General features: G+C 40.2%; 1 protein-coding gene across 4 annotated transcripts in view; it reads left to right on the forward strand.

Annotated features, from left to right (window-relative positions):
• VPS13D (vacuolar protein sorting 13 homolog D) overlaps positions 1-18,689 on the forward strand; it is a 242,401-nt gene that overhangs the window by 133,739 nt on the left and 89,973 nt on the right. For all 4 annotated transcript variants that reach the window (XM_067720898.1, XM_067720908.1, XM_067720916.1 and 1 more), the window contains 5 exons: positions 158-274; positions 1,105-1,254; positions 5,842-5,991; positions 6,952-7,048; positions 9,097-9,245. In XM_067720898.1, coding sequence (XP_067576999.1) covers positions 158-274; positions 1,105-1,254; positions 5,842-5,991; positions 6,952-7,048; positions 9,097-9,245 — 663 coding nt within the window. The remainder of the gene's footprint in view (positions 1-157; positions 275-1,104; positions 1,255-5,841; positions 5,992-6,951; positions 7,049-9,096; positions 9,246-18,689) is intronic.

Consider the following 18,689-nt stretch of genomic DNA (forward strand, 5'->3'; position numbering starts at 1 on the left):
ATTATATAAATCTTACCTTAGCAGTGCTTTGGAAACCATTAACTTCCATAGGATTATTGAGCATATAGTGACTTTGACTTACACAATTGGTATGGAGTGGGTTTCGCAGTGGAAGTTTGAGCCCTCTTAGTAAGTACAGTGTTTTATTTGACCGCAGATAACAGATTTCTCCCAACGGAAAAGTGACCGTTCATCATACGAAGTGGATGAACTTCCTGTTATGGATCAAGAGCTGCAGAAATTAAAGAATCCAGACACAGAGCAGGAATTGGAAGTACGTATTAGCTATTGCAGGGTCATTTCTTCATTACAAATTTGTTTAGAATTTTTCTCTTTGGTTTTCTTAGTTGAGACCTTCTCTTTTCTTTCTGACCTCTGTGACTTCTAAGTATCAGTGTTACTTCATAATATTTAATGTTATCACATCATGAATGTGTGAATATGTTACTTAAATGACAGCTCAGGTCAAATCAGAATGTAACGAATGTTGTTACAGTAAGATGAAAATAAAGAAAGCTAAATTATTTGAATTTAAATAGGAGTGAAGGTTGAGAATAAGCAAACTAGGTTTTATCTTTTTGGCCCCAGTTGACTCTGACATCTTCATTTCCCTGGCCCTGTTTGGGCATTGGAAAGAAAGTGAAAAGTGTGGAAAGGAGCATGAGATAAGTGTGAAAAAGCACACTTATTCCATGTTTATTCATATAGGTTATTTTAAAAAAACACCTATATGTAAAGCACTGTATTGGATGTTATAGAAGTTTGGTGAATAACTTAATAAGAGCTTGTCTCTCAAATAGGGACAAAGATTCTCAAATGATTATTTTCCTGTAATGAGATGCAGAATGTCATCAGTGCTCCGGTAGAGGTGTTACCATATCACTGTGGAGTTCTGGTTGGGGTGGGGAGTGTGCCTGGAGAGGAAGGCTTGTAGTGAGATGATGGAATTTGAGCCGTCAAGGTGAGTAATACAGCTCCTACATGGTTTTCATCTGCTTAGAGGCAAAGTAGAGGGATTTAAAGCCATTTATTTCCTTGTCCTCTCCTGGCTACCTTGAGCTCTGTTTTAAACTGTCAGTGTGCCATATTTTGGTTTCCTTTCAGGTGCTTGTGAAGTTAGAAGGTGGAATTGGGTTGTCTTTAATTAATAAAGTCCCAGAAGAACTGGTCTTTGCAAGTCTTACGGGAATCAATGTGCACTACACACAGCTGGCCACCAGTCATATGCTAGAACTCAGCATACGGGATGTACAGGTGAGAGGGGGGCGCTTAGGACTTGTTGATCTCCTTTTCTTCCTGCTGAACAGCCGACCAGATCAGTGTTTGATGTTCTAAAAACTTTAGTACTTTGGCACAAATTTCTTATGGTCTTCAGAAAATCGTTCTATGAAAAGAATCCTTTTACCTATATTTGTCTTACTAATTTTTCTGTAGAGCAGAATTCTGAATATAGCAGCTAGTCCATCAGTAACTTAGATAACTTGGTCAAGGTGGCATGGAGGAAGGTGACCCATGGTCCCTCATCTTGCCAATAGAGAAAACAGCGGAAATCATCTAACCATAATTTAGAGGAACTGAAGTTCACCATAGGGAGAAAAACAAGGGAAGTGGACTTGTGCTTCTGATCAAGGTGGAGTAACAGACCTGATTTACTTTCCTACCTGAAACACCCCCAAAATCCAGATCAAGTAAGGAGACAACAGATTCAAGACACTGGACATCAGGCAACAAAGGACAGTGATCCCTGAGAGGTGGGAAACAGAAGAGGTGAGCCCTGCAATCACCCCAGCTTGCTGCCGTGAAAAAGTTTCCAGGCCATGTCACCAGGCGGAGAGACTGAGACAGAACCCAGCAGAGTGGATGAGCTGAGCAGGGTTAAGAGTCCTAGGACCAAGGCAGCCAGAGTTCATAGGACAGCAGACCTGGGAGGAGCATGCTGCACAGAAAGAACTCTCAGGAGATCTGCAGAGGGCCCCGCAGATGGTCAGCAAAGGACAGATGAGAGGAACCTACCGTCCGAAAGGGTCATAGCACCGATCACAGCACCGGCTGCTCACCACCAGCCACACTGGGAAAACTGATAATTATGGGACATTGGGAGGAGCCTTCCAGAAAGTCTTGGGCCTCCGTGGTGAGCTATGTGCCCTAGGCTGAGCACTGCTCCAGACCTAGCTAACAAATCAGTCACACAGAAGGAAACTCTGAAAGAATCAAATCTGTTTCCAAGTAAATTAACCATGTCCCTGAACAACAAAGCTCAAGATTTAATGGAATACAGAAACATCCAGCACCCAGCAAAGCAAAAATCACAGTATGTGGCATCCTATCAGAAATTACCAGGTGTGCAAAGGGGTAGGAAGACACAGTATATAATGAGGAGCATAATCATTCAGAAGCAACCCAGAGCTGTTTGGATTTTCAGAGAAGGACATTAAAACTCATTGTAACTGTATTCTATTCTACATGTTCAAAAAGTTTAGCAGAGACATGGAAGATATAAAAATCTCAAATCAAACTTCTAGAGATTAAAATGGAATGGAAAAAACACTGGATTTGATCTGTAGCAGATGACACAGTGCAGAAAAAATGATTAGTGAACTTAAAGACATAACAAGAGAAACTGTCCAAATTGAAATACCCAAAGAAAAATAATCCAAGGGGAAAAAAACCCCACAAAGAGACCAGCATCAGTGACCTATGAGAAAACTTCAGGCAATCTAATATATGGATAATTGGAGTCCCCAGAGGAGAGAGAGAGGAGGAGACAGAAAAAAAAAAAAAAAATTGGAAGGAATTTTGTAATTATTATGTTTGTTAGAGGGTTTTGTTCTTGTTGTTAGGTAAATGTCTGCCTTTTTTCTTTTTTTTAAAACATGAATAACTTTTAAAAGTCATGAATTAGGGACTTCCCGGTGGTCCAGTGGTTAAGAATCCGCCTTCCAACAAAGGGGGCGTGGGTTTGATCGCTGGTTGGGGAACTAAGATCCCACATTCCGAGGGGCAGCTAAGCCCGTGCACCCCAACTATTGAGCCGGCGTGCTCTATAGCTCGCGTGCCACAACTAGAGAGAAGCCCGTGCGCCGCAGTGAAGGATCCCGCATGCTGCAATGAAGATCCCATGTGCTGCAATTAAGACCCGATGCAGCCAAATAAATAAATAAATAAACATTAAAAAAAATTTAAAATCATGAATTAAATTCAATTTTATTTTTTTTAAAAAAAGATTTTGACTATAGATTTTCCAAACTTAATGAAAACTATAAACTCACAGAAGCAGCTCAAACACAAATCCACATTCACACCGTCCCCTGTGCCTTTCCCCTGCCCTGCCACACATACGACATGAAGGAAACTGTACCAAGGTACATCATAATCAATTATTCAAAACCAGTGATAAAGCATCCAGATTAAAAAAGCCACGTTCCTCACAAGGAACAAAGGTGAGAATGACAGCCAGTTTCTTATTGGGAACAATGCAAGTGAGAATATGGTAAGCAACATCTTTAAAGTGTTGAAAGGAAAAAAAACCTGCCAACCTAGAAGTCTGTGCCCAGCAAATATATCTTTCAAAAACAAGGGTGAATTAAAGGTGTTTTTAGACATTCAAAAGCTAAAAGGACTCATTTGCAGCAGATCCACACTACAAAAAAATGTTAAAGGATTATCATGCCAAAACCCCTTTTCAGAAGAATTTTTTCTTTCATCATATATCACAAATAGCAAAGAGTTCAGGCTAATGACATCCCATTTGTTTGAGGATAAAAAGTTAATATCTTGCCACCTCTATTTCTTTGTCTTTCTTTTTTGATCTTACGGAGAAGATCCAAGGAATCATTTGCTGTTCATTAATTTCATTGACTTTTTACTGTAATTAAAAAGATTTTTTTTTCCTGTAGTACCTCTTGATTTCATGTGTGCTGTAAATTGTAGAAAATAAATAGATTTGAGAGTTTACTATGATTACAGTGCTATGAGGAAGAATTTTTAAGAACAGAAGATACAGTCCCACCCTTAGGGAGTGTCTAAATCTAATTGGGAGACTAAAACAAGAATCAGAAATTCACAGTTAGTACACTTGTGTCAAATGTGTTTGGGGAAAGAACAAAGAAGAGGTCAGAATAAGGTGAGACTTTATTGTCATTTCTATTGGGTGTGACAGGTGATTCACTCACTGGGTGAATTCTAACTGAGTTATCATCTGTGTGCTGGGCATGGCACTGGGCTCTGGAGATACCACCATGACTCAAAAGATGAAGTTTCTGCTCTCTGAACTAACAGACTAGGGGAGAAGTCAGCCAATAAGTGAGCGAGCAAGCAAATAAATAATTCCAACTTGGGGTAACTGCTGTGAGAGAATAAAGAGGGATGCTGCTGCTTTAGGTAAGGTGGCCTAGGAGGGTCTTCCTGAGGAAGTGGGAGCTGAGCCGAACTTGGAAGAATAGAATGAGAAAACCAGAGAAAAGGTATACTATGGGGAAAATGTTCCGGAAAATTCTGAGGGAGGAGAGACTTGCCCATCTTTGAGAAACAATGGGGAGGCTTGTGTGCAGGCATGGTGGTGAGCCTGGAGGAGAGTGGTATGTAGTGAGACTGGATCAGGTGGGCCCTTGGAGGCTGTGCTGAGGAGTGCTGTCCTGTCCTAGGAGATAAGGGAAGCCACTGCAGCGTGTCCAGGAAGGAGGGACATGATTTGTGTTTTCGAAAGATCATTTTGGCTGCTGTATAGAGAGCACATGGTAGGAGGCAAGAATGGAAGTAAGAAGAAGTGCTCTAGGTCCCTTGCCCTTCTCTCTGCACCTTGAAAGCCAACAGAAGGACCATCTGCAGCGACTGTACAAAATGGTTCTGTGGGAACCCATGTGATACAATGGAAAGGTCAAGGGCTTGATGCTCGAAATACCTGCATTTGAATCCCAACTCTCCTGCTTACTATTATACCTTGTGAATATAATAGTAGTAATAGTGTGGGCAAGTAGTTTAACTTCTCTAAGCTTCTGTTTTCTTGTTTGTAAAATGGGGAGGAATAACAATTAACCTTTAGGGTTGTAGTGAGGGATGTGTTAGGTGATGTGTAGGAAGTATGCTTAGGGGTACCCGACACATGTTCTCTCCTCTTTCCTCTTCCTAGTGTGGGCCTTTAGGGTAAAACAAAGTAAAGATGCTTGCTTCCTGCCGTGAGCCTCTGGATGTCCATAAACTTACCTGAGTGTGGAGAGTGTGTTCTCGGTGATGGTGCTGATGTGGGGGATGAATAGAGCAGTCCCTGGTGCCACTGCTTTCGTCGCTCCATTCCTAGAAGGGAGTTGACTTTAGGATGGGCAACTGTGCCCATTTGGTAGCCATCTGCTACTGATTCTCTCGTTTGAGTTCTTCAGGGAATTTGGAGCAAGAGAAGCATTGATAGCCTAGTGGTTGAGAACGTTCGCTTTGGGGACAGAGAGAAGTGGAGTCAAGTTCTCGTTCTGTCATTGACTAGGTGTACAACCTTAGGCAGGGGACTCTCTTCTCAGCTTCTTTGTCTGTGACATGAGGACAGTGATGATCCCCAGGAGGTTGTGGTGAGGATGCAGCAGAGCCCTGAGTTTGATAACTTGGACAGGCTGGCCGTTGTGGGACTTGATGAGACAATGCTTGTGAGGGGACCAGCTCGGTGCGTGGCACACAGCACTCACCAAATAAAGTACAGCTCCTAACTATTGCTCTTATTGTTGCTGGTTTTAGTGAGAATATATTTTTCCAAAAGTACTTTCTGAATGACCTGCATATTGTGAGACCTAGTTAAAAGTAAAAATGAAAACTGAGCAATTTGTCTGTCTTTGTTGCTGCTTTTTCATGTCCTAGGTGGACAATCAGCTCCTTGGCACCACGCAGCCCTTCATGCTCTTTGTGACTCCACTGAGCAATGAGAATGAGGTCATTGAGACAGGCCCTGCTGTGCAAGTGAACACGGTGAAGTTCCCCAGTAAGAGTGCGCTGACCAACATCTACAAGGTAGGCTGGTGGGCTTGATTTGTCCTCTCGCAGCCAAGGCTCAGAGCAGCAGTTCAGGCTGTGGATGGAAATAGTCCAGTGGGGGTAAGGCACTAAGCGACTCGATACATTGTGTAGCGGCATTGATGGAAACTCCTCTTAAAACTTCAGATTCTCAGTTGTGTTGTCGATGATTCAGCGGGCAATAGTACTGAATCCATAGGGGCCAGAGTCTGTATTCGTCAGCGTGAAGTCTCTGCAGGGAAGTATAGCATCTTCTAGATTGGTTGTGACCAGGCATGATCTCGATATGTTATTAAAATAATAATCCAAAAATTAGCACACAACATTGTAAATCAACTATACTTCAATAAAATAAATTTAAAAAATAATAATCCAAGACTACTGGAAAAGGGATAGGAGGAGGGGCCTGACCTTGGGACAGGCATCCTCCTCTGTAAGCTGCCACACTATTTACTAAAAGCAGATCATTCAGAAGTGATAAACTTTCTTTCCTGGAGAAGTCTTCATGTACAGGCTAGCGTTACACCACCAAATTCTGGAAAAGTGGGAGCTAAGACATTGCTTCTCATATTTCTGGTCCTTTGTCACCAGCGCCAGTGGGGTCAAGCCTGCCGGTGGCCCTCAAATTCACAAGCCCAGTTCTGCTCCTTAAACTAGCTGCTGTCCATGTGAGCTCAGTACCATATACCACAGTGCATCTGAAAGTATAATCCTGACTAACCAGACACAGATGCCCTGGGAACCAAGCAATAGGATGGTGAATCGTCTACTAAACATCTTCTGGAATTTTTGATTCATTATAACAATGTAGAGAGAGATGAGCCAGAAAAAATTTGGCAGTATGATTATGAAATCACATAAGTAAAGAGACCACGCCATATCACAGGGGCCTTCTTAGGGCGCGGATGAGAGTTCCTCTGGCATTCACACTGTAAATCAGAATTTCTTTATCTCTAGCATCTGATGGTCACGGCTCAGAGATTCACGGTACAAATTGAGGAGAAACTGCTCCTCAAGCTGCTGAGTTTCTTTGGCTACGATCAGGCAGAATCAGGTAATGTCGAATGTTCTAGGTGTGTATCTGGGAATTGGCCCAAGGGTGGCATTTTTTAGTCTGCTTGTGAAAATAGGTGGCCTCTGAATGCCTGGCAAGCTCCCTATCCACTTCATAGTCTGAGCTGGGAAGCTAAGGTTTGCGGTTCAGTTCTCTTTCTAAGTATTGCTTGTTGACAGGTATTGAGGTGTATCTGTGTACGAAAGAAGCTGCTCCAAAGGTCTCTGGTGTCCCAGCATACCCAGGGGCAAGCTTTTGGGAAGCAGTATATTGTTCCTCTTTGTTTCATGTTTTTTGACTCATCTGCTTTAAGATGGCAGAAATGATGTTAGTCATTTAGCAAACCACTTTGTTTCCTAACCTTTGTTTATTAAACAGATTCAGGGCCAAGAATCAGAAATCCCTTCGGCAGTTCCTTTGGTTTAGCTGAGGAAAAAAATTGGCTAGCCTCAACTCCTTAACTTTTTTTCACATCCATACCCTTATGCCTTAATGTAATTACAAAGGTTTCTTGTTACTTTTCTCTTCTTTGGAGAGGGGAGTAGGATAAGCTTTTGAAAGACCTAAATTTTCCAGCAGTGCCACAGAAATTATGTAGCTGTCGTCTCTTTATTTTAGATCCCTCATCATGGCCTTTGCTAGACTGTATATACAGCTTAGAAAGAAGTCAGTAATGCTTAGTCTTTTGAAGACTAAACTAAATACTGAGCCTAAAGAAATGATAAGATAGAGACTTTTAATGTTTATCTGCCCATGTAGGCTAAAGGGGGAAAAAAATCCCTGGGGACGTGTGTACATATGAACATACATGCACACAATGCAAGAAAGATATTTTTGCTCTGTTTACCCCAGACTTAGACTTTAAGCTTTAAGTAAGTGTCTTTGGGATCAGGAGCAGAGCCTGTCTGTTTAGTGCTGCGTTCTCCACTTTGGGTCAGAACGCCAGTGTTTATTTGTGTTCAGAGAGCCACTTGAGCCTGCCTGCCAGGTATCTGTTCTCTTTTGGGTACCTTCTTGGGAAGTTTTACTTTAAATTTGATTGGACACGCTTTTCTTGTAAGTTGCTCTAAATAAATTTCTCCCCAAGCATTGTCTAGTGGATTTAGACTCTTTTGTAAAATCCTTGCCTGCCTTTCATTGAGGAATCTCCTCTGCCTTCTATAACTATTCCTGTTCCCTGAATACAGATAAGCCTATCTCTGTTGCGGTATCTTTTTTTTTTTTTTTTTTAACCTATTCCCTTCTTTCTATAAATAGAACTGTATAAAAGCTTACAGTATAAATTTGTTTGATATGTAGATATGTACAGTCTCTTTGGTTTTATTTTTAAAAGCACCTGAATCCAAGTGCAAATAAGCTGCCCACATGGGTGTGGGGACAGCATCAAGTTGAAGAGCACATTGCTGTGTTTTAGCCTGTGTTCATCCCTTTTGCTTCATGAGATAACAAGTGAGAAATCGGCCTCCACTCTGCTATTTAAATGATGTCCACTGTTTGGGAGAGAGAGCCACTTGTTGTGATGTTGGTTCTTTATAGCCTGCAGCCTGTTTCTTTTCAAGGCATTATGTTTCGCTCAGATTCATCATTTAATTGGTCATGTTGTTCATGATGATTCAGTTAATCTACACTCCAAGTACTTATTTAGATACCATTTTCTGAAATAAATTCAGATAATCTGGGTCATTTATAATAATAATGATAACGACATGGTTTCTAGAAAACGCATTGCCATCAAGCACACCCATGACCTTTGGCTTTCCCACCTGGATTATTTTTTCCAGAGATGATATCTGCCAGATGGTAATAGAGTCACAATCAAAAGATTAAGCTATTGTACTTTTTGGATCAGCAACATGAACCAGATCTACTTTTACAAAGAAATGGCATCAGGATACTGTACATATTACTGAGCCCTAAAAAATTAAATTTAGACAAATAGACGTTTACATTTTTCTGTGAGTTTCTTTTCAATGTGAACGAAAGTATTTGAATCATGAGACTTCAGAGGAAACTTATTTTTCAAGAAAACAATTCTACCTTTGTACCAGAGGTGGAAAAATACGATGAAAACCTCCACGAAAAGACAGCTGAGCAAGGTGGGACGCCAATTCGATACTACTTTGAAAATCTCAAAATCAGCATCCCCCAGATCAAGCTGAGCGTGTTCACCTCCAACAAGCTACCACTGGATCTCAAGGTGAGCTGCTAGCTGGGTAAGTTTTAAAAATGACTTTTCCTTGGAAAAGAATGAGTGTGTTTACCACTTGCTTTTTCCGTCCAGTATCATCATTTGTAGCAGATATTTTTACAGGTTTTCTTTTTTGAGAATTTTTAGCGACTCATATGTGTACGTACATATGTACAGTTGACCGTTGAATAGTGTGAGAGTTAGGAGCACCCACCCCTCCTCGCAATTGAAAATCTGCATATAACTTCCATTATGTGCAGTTCTGCATCCGAGTAAACTTTTGAAAAGATCCGCATGTCAGTGGACCATGCAGTTCAAACTAAGTGTGGTGTTCAAGGGTCAACTGTATATTCCTTTTCTTTTCTTTTCTTTTTTTTAATGTTTAAGTATGACTTTGCTAAAGATTAAAGAGTAACAAAAGAGAGTAAACACAGAATTACATAAAACCCCATCTGCCCTCTCCTTAGCTCTTGGCTCATCTCAGTGAGGTAAAAGCCTCCTTTCCTAGGGCCGCTCCCAGACTCGAGAGAAAAGCTGTAGCCAAGACAATATCTTCTTTTTGTGCCCGAGTCCTGCCTGCCCTCCTTCTCGCCTCCTAAGTACTCACCTCTTTTTGAATGGTTGACGGTGGAAATGTCTACCACCTTCAAGGATGACGCGGTCACTTACCCACCAAGGTGTGGCCTCCCCTACCCACCATATTAGGATGAGACACTCCTACAGAGCATCTGGATATGCACTTGACAGATACAGTCTGAATACCATCTTTATTTTCTGCAGTAAAATCTATTAAAATTAAGGGATGCTTCTAGAATGCAAATCCAAGCCTATCTGACTCTAAAGTTTATATACATTTTACCCTTATGCTGTGCTGTCCCTTAGAACATAAGGAGGCGGAGGATTTTAGAGCTCTGTGAGTCCTTAATGATGCCCTTGCTTGATGAACAAGGATATTGGAGTTCACAGTGTTTTGTCACTGAAGCCTGTGTAGTTGGAGCAGGAGTAGAACCCGGGTGATTGTTGGAAGGTCCTTCCTTAGGCGGAGTCTACATCTGCCTCCCTGCAGCCTGCACCCCTTACTTCTGGTTCTTTCCTCTGTTGCACTTGAAGATGGGTATCAGGGCATCTACTTCCCCACTAACCACCGGTCGAAGGCTTTCCCACTGCCCCATGCTGCCTCCTTTAAGATGCTGCAGGGTGGTCTTTCTTTCTGAACAGGAGTAGCTAGAGATGTGGACAAATAAGTAATAAACCTGGAGTCATAAATTTCCATGCCTGCAGGAACTGTGCCAGCAGTGAAGTTGGCGAAGCAGCCCCGGGGGCACCGTGGCCCTCAGAGTGTGCACTCTTCATCTGAAGGGGGCAGTGCAGCTCAGCTCCAGCCAGTTGTTATGGGGGAATGTGAACCCAGTGTTGCCAGATCTTCGGAGTTTTTAAAGTGAAGCCGGAAATCTGGATTTTTATGTGGAATCTCCTGGTTTTTAAATGTTGGCAACCGATTTGAATTTTTTTGTTTTTGTTTTTAAGCCTTGTGGACCTAACAAAACACATGTGTGGGCCTCATGTGGGCCCACGATTTGCCAGCTCACAACTTCTAAAATAGACTTATAGGTAACAAGACAGTAGTCTGGTCCAAATCAAGTCGTTTTTGGGTAAGGACAGGGCAAGGGTGACTGCTTCATTAAGGCAGCAAACGGGGTGAGTAGTTGGGAATGCAGGTCGGGACCGGGGAGCTCCTGCAACCATCCTGAGAACAGGGCCTTCTCCATGGACTGTCCTGTCTGCTTAATTAGCTTTAACTTCATGTTTCCCAGGAGACTAAAGATACTTATAATTAGCATGGGAGTGGGGGGGAAACCATGGGAAAACCACTATCTTGCTAATATCCACAAGTATCCACTTGACTTATGTGACCCTTTGGAATGGGTTTGTTTGATAAAGTATATATTCCCCCAGAACACTTGGCACTCACCCAACAAACCAGTGTCAAGCATTTCCTGAGAGTTAAGGACTTCTTGTTTTCTAAATCATCTTACTAAGAAACACAGACACCTAATTGTTCCTTCCAAATTGCTCCTGGTAGAAGATTTCCCCCCAGACTAACAAATGCAGTATGATTTTCTACAGTTGAAGTAGCTTCAGGCCCCCAGTTCCTTGGTATTGATGCTTGCACGCTCACCCTGCATGCAATACACTGGGAGTCGTTTAGGTTGAGTGTTTCATTTGGCGCTATATTGAAGGAACATTTTCAAGGCATTTTTCAAATGATTGCTAAACAGATTCAGTGGAGCAGCCACATTATGAGGTGTGGGGCGGGGGACACCCTGAATGTGGTACCTTAATGTTTCAAACAGGGTGCTGGGAATTGGGATGTCAGAGTTAAATTCTCAGCTTACAGAAGTCACCATTTTATTGTGTCTTGCCTTCTCCTCGAGGAGTCTGGGACTCATAAATAATGTCATTTATTCAAATAGTTTTCTAACAGAGTAATATCCCTTTATTAGTAGCTCTTAGGAAGAGCAGTCTGCTCTTTGAGATGAATATGTAACGGCTAAAAGTATGTGCTTAGGAAATGGAGTCCTGTCCCAGAGCAGGAATCATGAGAGTCTGACTAAAAGGTAACCATGTCTTTGGTATTGAAGGCATAATTATCTTGATTCTCTTGACTCCAGGCCAGAAACGAGGCTGTCAGAAGTCTCAGAGGGAAGTCTCTTCAGGTTTACACCGAGGGTACATTATTGCCAGATAGAGTGTCTGTTCAGAAGGACTCAAAGCAGTTTCACATCTGCTATCTCAATTGGATTCCTTACTCTGCGATGGAAGAAGGGGGAGATAATAGTTCCATCTCACAAATGCAGAGACGAAAGCACGGCATTCCCCGCCCCCCCCACCCATTCGCCATTATTCTCCCAAGTTTGCATGTTAGAGAGTAGCAGAATAATATTGAAAGTGCCAGGTAGTTTATATGTTCTTTCGGTTTTCTTAAAGATCAAGAGTCCAGGAGCCTTTAAAAGGTTTCATAAGGTGGCCTACAGCAGCCCTTTTCCCATTTAGAGCATTGGGGTATTACAAAAGAAGGGCTTTAATTGAGCAATCTAGTTTGGAAGAAAACCCACATTTTAATGGTCGGAGAGCAAGAGGGTGGGGGTGAGGGGGAATTTCAAACAAAGACACTATTTAAAAAGCCTAAAGCTGTCTTCTCAAAGGCTTGAAATAATTTGTTGGGAAACTTCAGACCCTTTACTTTTTCCTCCCCTCCCTAAATAAAAACCAGATTTGTTAAAAGGAAAAAAGATCCAGTATTGTTAATTGTATTTCAGAAAGTGCCAGAGAGGGAAATATCCCTGTAGTTTTAAACACTGTCCCAAGAGGCAAGTGGGCAAATACCCTGCTTCACATAAACAGTCTCTATGTACCATAAATAAACCTTTAAAGAATGAATTCCAGACAGTTTTGTTTAGTGCAGGATAAACTAAGAAGGGAAAGGACATGGCCCAGGGACTAGCTTGTGATCTGAGACCTTATGGCATATGGACAGGTATTTCTTCTTTCAACTCTATAAAGTTTCTGGAAGACTTCAGCGGTTTTTATCTGGCGGAAGTAGGAATAGACATTTTCCTATTTTTATTAGGAACTTATGAGCACAGATTGCTTTCTCCAGAATCCATTTTATAACAGGAAACTGTCTGCTACTTGAGTAAATAAGCATCAACTTTGTATACTACTGTATTTGATTAGTCATTCAGTTACTACAAGAAAAAGCCCTGTTTGGCTCGGAAAGAGGGAAACTCTCATCTCCTGTACTTTGACTCACCCGAACAACCTGAAGGTGGCAGAGTAATTCATACCAGTGTGCCATATCTCAGCTTTTTCAAATGTGGGAGGCCCCAAAGCAGTACCAGGTAAAGATCATTTTTACTGAAAGGCCAGAATACTTCCTTGGTTCAGACAAAGCACGTTAGCCACTCAGAAAGGGGATAGTGTCTCTCATGAGGGCTTTGACAACTTAGTAGAGGTTTCAAAGTCTTTGTGTTATGTGTGGTTCTTCTTCTTCAGTGTTTGGTTGCAATGAGAAAGTTGGGGTACAAAGCTTTTTGCTGTATGCCTTTGCTTTGATCTCATTTCCTCTTTTCTGAGAAGAAAGTAATGCTCAGAGTTGTATTGACAAAACAAACTGCTGAACTGATGTCAGTACCTGGCTTTACTAACATATCTATTTATTGTGGGTCTGAGCAAAGCAGTTGAGGCTATGGGGCCTCAGTTTCTGTGTCAGTGAAATGGGGAGAATAGTGCCTGCTCACTTCATCATCACTCACCATGTGCATGGGTGAGACATTCAAGAATGAATAGCAGAACATTTTTCAGGAGAAGTAAAATAATCCTCTTTTCTGGTCTTCATGCTTTCTGCCTGTTAGGTAGTTGTGGTTGTGAAAATGAGCATGTTCAAGTCTACGATCTACTAATAACTAGCTACAGGAGTTTAGGCCACCCACTTAACGTTTCTTTGGTTTTATTTATTTAAAGAAATAAGAGTGTTAGGCTGAATTAACTTGCGGATGCTCTTAATCTCCGAAATGTTTTGTCCTGAAATTTAGTAGGAGGTTGCGAGTGACTTTCCAAGGCACCAGATGCAGTGGCCTTTTTTCTGTCCTCATCTTTGTCAGATCCTCTGCCATATTTGATATTGCTGACCTCCCTGTTCTTGGCGTTGTCCTTGCTGGTTCTCCTGTTATTCTTCTGTTTGTTTCTTCTCTTCTCCTAACCCATATGTTTATTAAAAAGGGCCATTTTTCTCCTCTGTGAACTAAACTGTCTGGTCATATCACTTGTCCATTTTAAAAATCACTTTATTGGTCTTTTATCTCCTCTTATTTTAGAAGCTCTTTATAGAAGTTTTGTCTTTGTTATAAGTTGCAAGTATTTTTTCTTTGGCTTTTCATTTGTCGTTTTTACTTTGCTTTTGGTGTGTGTATGTTTTTTAAAATCATACAGAAGCTTTCTATTTTATGTTGTCAAACTTATCAGTCTTTTGCCTTTTGAATCTGAATTTTGAGTCACAAAAAAGTTCTCCCACTCTGGTTTTAGACAGTTTCATCTAGGTTTTCTTCGATTATATAACTTCATTTCAATTAAACATGCTCTTGTTCCAGAAGAATTTAAAGCAGACTCTGAAAATACATGCTGAAGGATTAAAAAATAAGTGAGAAAATAAAATAGAAAGTCCAGTAAATTGCACATTTGTATTAAATTATTTTAATATAAAGGCATTTCAATTCAGTGGAGAATATATAGATGTTTTAATAAATGCTATTGGACTAATTAGCCATATGGAAAAATATAAAATTAAATTTATTATTCACACTCTGTATAAGAATAAATTCCAAGTAGATTAGAGATTTACTGACATTATTAGCATGGAAAAGTGTTTTTACGTTTAAAAAAAGAAGAGTATTTGGCATGCTCTCTAAAATCCCTAAAATGTACATCATGTTAAATAAAAATATAATTAGAAAATAGGCCATATCCAAAAATTGTCAATTGGAAAATAGGCCATATCCAAAAATTGTTAACTGGCTTATAGCAGACCCAAACCAGCTGAGAACTACAAGGCAAGCTGGATTGAAAAAAGCCCAAAAGTCTGTTTGAAGGTATTGGAAAGTTACCAAGACAGCCAGTACTTGAGGGGCCACGATTTATGAGAGGAAGGAGACTGGATAAGGTGAGCCCAGCATTTACTCTGGTTTTATTTTTGAGACAACTCTAATTTGTAAGTGGTGTAGGGAGAAAGGTAAATAAGTCAAGCAGAAAGCAGCTGCCCAAAGTCAGAGAATCCGAGGAAAGCTTTGGGCAGCCTCACAGGGCTGGCCAAGCAAGAGAGAGACTCCATTGCTACTGAGAGAGCTGGTAATTGAGGGGCTCAGATCTTTTTTTTTTTTTTAATTGAAGTATAGTTGACTTACAATGTTGTGCTAGTTTCACATGTACAGCGAAGTGATTCAGTTATACTTATGTTCTTTTCCATTATAGGTTATTACAGGATATTGAATATAATTCCCTGTGCTATACAGTAGAACCTTGTTGTTTATCTGTTTTGTATCTGCTAATCCCAAACCCCTAATTTATCCTCCTCTGACCCCCGCTTTCCCCTTTGGTAACTACAAGTTTGTTTTCTATGTCTTTGAGTCTGTTTCTGTTTTGTAAATAAATTCATTTGTATCATATTTTAGATTCCACGTATAAGTGATATTATATGATATTTGTCTTTTTCTGACTTATTTCACTTAGTATGATAATCTCTAGGTCCATCCATGTTGCTGCAAATGGCATTGTTTCATTTTTTTTTAATAGCTGAGTAGTATTCCATTGTGTGTGTGTGTGTGTGTGTGTGTATGTGTTTGTGTACACACCGCATATTCTTTATCCATTCATCTGTCGATGGACATTTAGGTTGCTTCCATGTCTTGGCTATTGTAAACAGTGCAGCTATGAACATTGGGGTTCATGTATCCTTTCGAAATAGTCTTCTCTGGATATATGCCCAGGAGTGGGATTGCTGGATCATATGGCAACTCTGTTTTTAGTTATTTAAGGAATCTCCATACTGTTTTCCATAGTGGCTGCATGTATTTACATTGCCACCAACAGTGTAGGAGGGTTCCCTTTTTTCCATACCCTCTGTAGCATTTTTATTATTTGTAGACTTTTTAATGATTGCCATTCTGACTGGTGTGAGGTGGTACCTCATTGTAGTTTCAATTTGCATTTCTCTAGTAATTAGGGATGTTGAGCATCTTTCCATGTGCATTTTGGCCATCTGTATGTCTTCTTTGGAGAAACGTCTATTTAGGCCTTCTGCCCTTTTTCTGATTGGGTTGTTTGTTTTTTTGTTATTGAGTTATATGAGCTGTTTGTATATTTTGGAAATTAAGACCTTGTTGGTCTCATTGTTTGCAAATATCTTCTCCCAGTCCGTAGGCTGTCTTTTCGTTTTGTTGATGGTTTCCTTTGCTGTGTAAAAGCTTATAAGTTTGATTAGGTCCCATTTGTTTATTTTTACTTTGATTTCTTTTGCCTTGGGAGAGTGACTTAAGAAAACATTGCTACGATTTACATCAGAAAATGTTTTGCCTATGTTCTCTTCTAGGAGTTTTATGGTGTCATGTCTTATATTTAAGTCTTTAAGCCATTTTGAGTTTATTTTTATGCATGGTGTGAGGGAACGTTCTCACTTCATTGATTTACATGCAGCTGTCCAGCTTTCCCAACACTACTTGCCAAAGAGACTGTCTTTTTTCCACTGTATATTCTTGCCTCCTTTGTCGAAGATTAATTGACCGTAGGTGTGGAGGGGCTCATATCTTACAGAGAAGGGACAGGCAGAACAGAAACCCCAATAGTCTGAGCTGTTTTGTTTCTTGAAGCAGATGCCAATTTCTAAGTAGTCTGAGAGAAGCCAAGCAAAAAGTAGCAGCCAAGAGGCTAACTAAATAGATCTTTTAGCAGTTTTATGGTGCTGGGGAGATCACAAGGGGAGGAATGGAATTGGTTTTCAGTTGAGGCTACTGAAGGACTATACCAAACCTTATAAAGATGGAAACAGACCAAGATTATCTTTACAAGGACTGAAAGCCAGCCTTGAAAACACTGATTGGATTAATAAGCCTCTTTAACTGCCTGCCAGACACTAAAGACTCATTTAAAATCTATAAGTTTTTATACAGAGTGTAGCATCCAATCACAGATTACCAGGCCTATCAAGAGAAAAAACAGACGCTAGAAACAGACACTAGAAACAGAGAAACCAGATGTTGACATTATCAGACACAGAATTTAAAATAAGTGTAAATGTGTTCAAGAAGTTTACCAGAAAACTGTAATTTATATTTTTAACATAATCAGGTAATAAAGGAATATTACAGACTAGAATTTTTTCACAAACATAGAAGAAAGAAATTTGGACAAAATGTCACCAAATCAAATATAGCAATATATAAGAAGAAAAATACAGTTGACCCTTGAACAACATGGGGTTTGAACTGCATGGGTCCACTTATATACTGATTTTTTTTTTTCCAGTAAATGCAGCACTGCATGATCATGGTTGGTCGAATCTGTGGATGTGGAACTGTGGATATGGAGGGCTGACTGTAAAGCTACATGAGAATTTTTGACTGTATAGGGGATTGGCACTCCTAACCCTCACGTTGTTCAAGGGCCAACTGTATATCATAACCAAATCAGGTTTATGCCAGGGTTGTAAGTTTACTTTACATTTCCAAATAAATCATGTCATTCACCACATCAGCAGAATGAAAGAATTTAAAAATATGATTATCTCAATAGTTGCACAGAAGTCTTTTGACAAAATTCAGCATCCATTTATGATAAGAACTCAGGAAACAAAAAAATAGAAAGGAACTGCCTTAATCTGATAAAGTGTCTCCATAAAAAAGCTACCCCAAATATCGTACACAGTGATGACCTGTTGAAAGCAGGGAAGGATGGCCATTTTCACCACTTCTGTTCACTGTTATGTTGGAGATCCTAGCCAGTGCAATAAATAAATAAAAGGTATAAAGACTGGATAGGAAAATGAAAACTTTATTATTTGCAGAGAACATGATTACCTAGAAAATCTAAAAGGATATACAACTAAGTTATTAGAATAAATAAGTAAATTTAACAAGGTCACTGAAGACGTTGTACAAAAATCAGTTGTATTTCTATATGTCAGAGAAAAGGAAAATTTGAAGGATGTCTTTACAACACCATTAAGAAAACATCAAATACAATATCATCTATTGTTCTGTAACGAATCATACCAAAACTTAGTAGTTTAAAACAACCATTTTATTTGTTGACAAATCTGTGGGTCAGCAATTTAGACTGGACTTAGCTGGGTGCTGTTTCCGCTGGACTTACTTGTGGTTATTGATGTGGCTGCAGTCACCTGCCAGTCAGCTGAGACCAAAGGGTATATAAGATGACCTTACAACCGTGTCAGGCGCTTGGTGTTGGCTGTCAATAGACCCCCTTCCACGTGGTCTCTCGTCTTCAAGGAAGCTAGTCTCAGCCTCTTCACGTGGTGGAAACATCAAAAAGGGTGGAGCAGAAGCTCCAAGATCTCTTGAGGCCAAAGCTCAGAGACTGCACGTTACTTCTGCTGCACTTTATTGTTTGAAGCAAGTTATGAGGTCAGTGCAGATTCAGGCGAAGGGGAAATAGACTCTGCTAATGATAGAAGATGCAAAGAATTTGTGGCCATTTTTACTGTACCACAGATACCTAGGAATAAATCCAACAAAGTGTGTACAAGACCTCTGCACAGAAAGCAATTAAATATTACTGAGAGAAATTTTAAAAGGGCTAAACAAGTAAAGGGGTGCACCATGTTAATACATTGGAAGATTCAATATTATAAAGTTGTCATTTCTTCTCAAATTGATCTATAGA

This window comes from Pseudorca crassidens, chromosome 2 (genome assembly GCF_039906515.1).
Source record: "Pseudorca crassidens isolate mPseCra1 chromosome 2, mPseCra1.hap1, whole genome shotgun sequence".
Classification (NCBI taxonomy): domain Eukaryota; kingdom Metazoa; phylum Chordata; class Mammalia; order Artiodactyla; family Delphinidae; genus Pseudorca; species Pseudorca crassidens.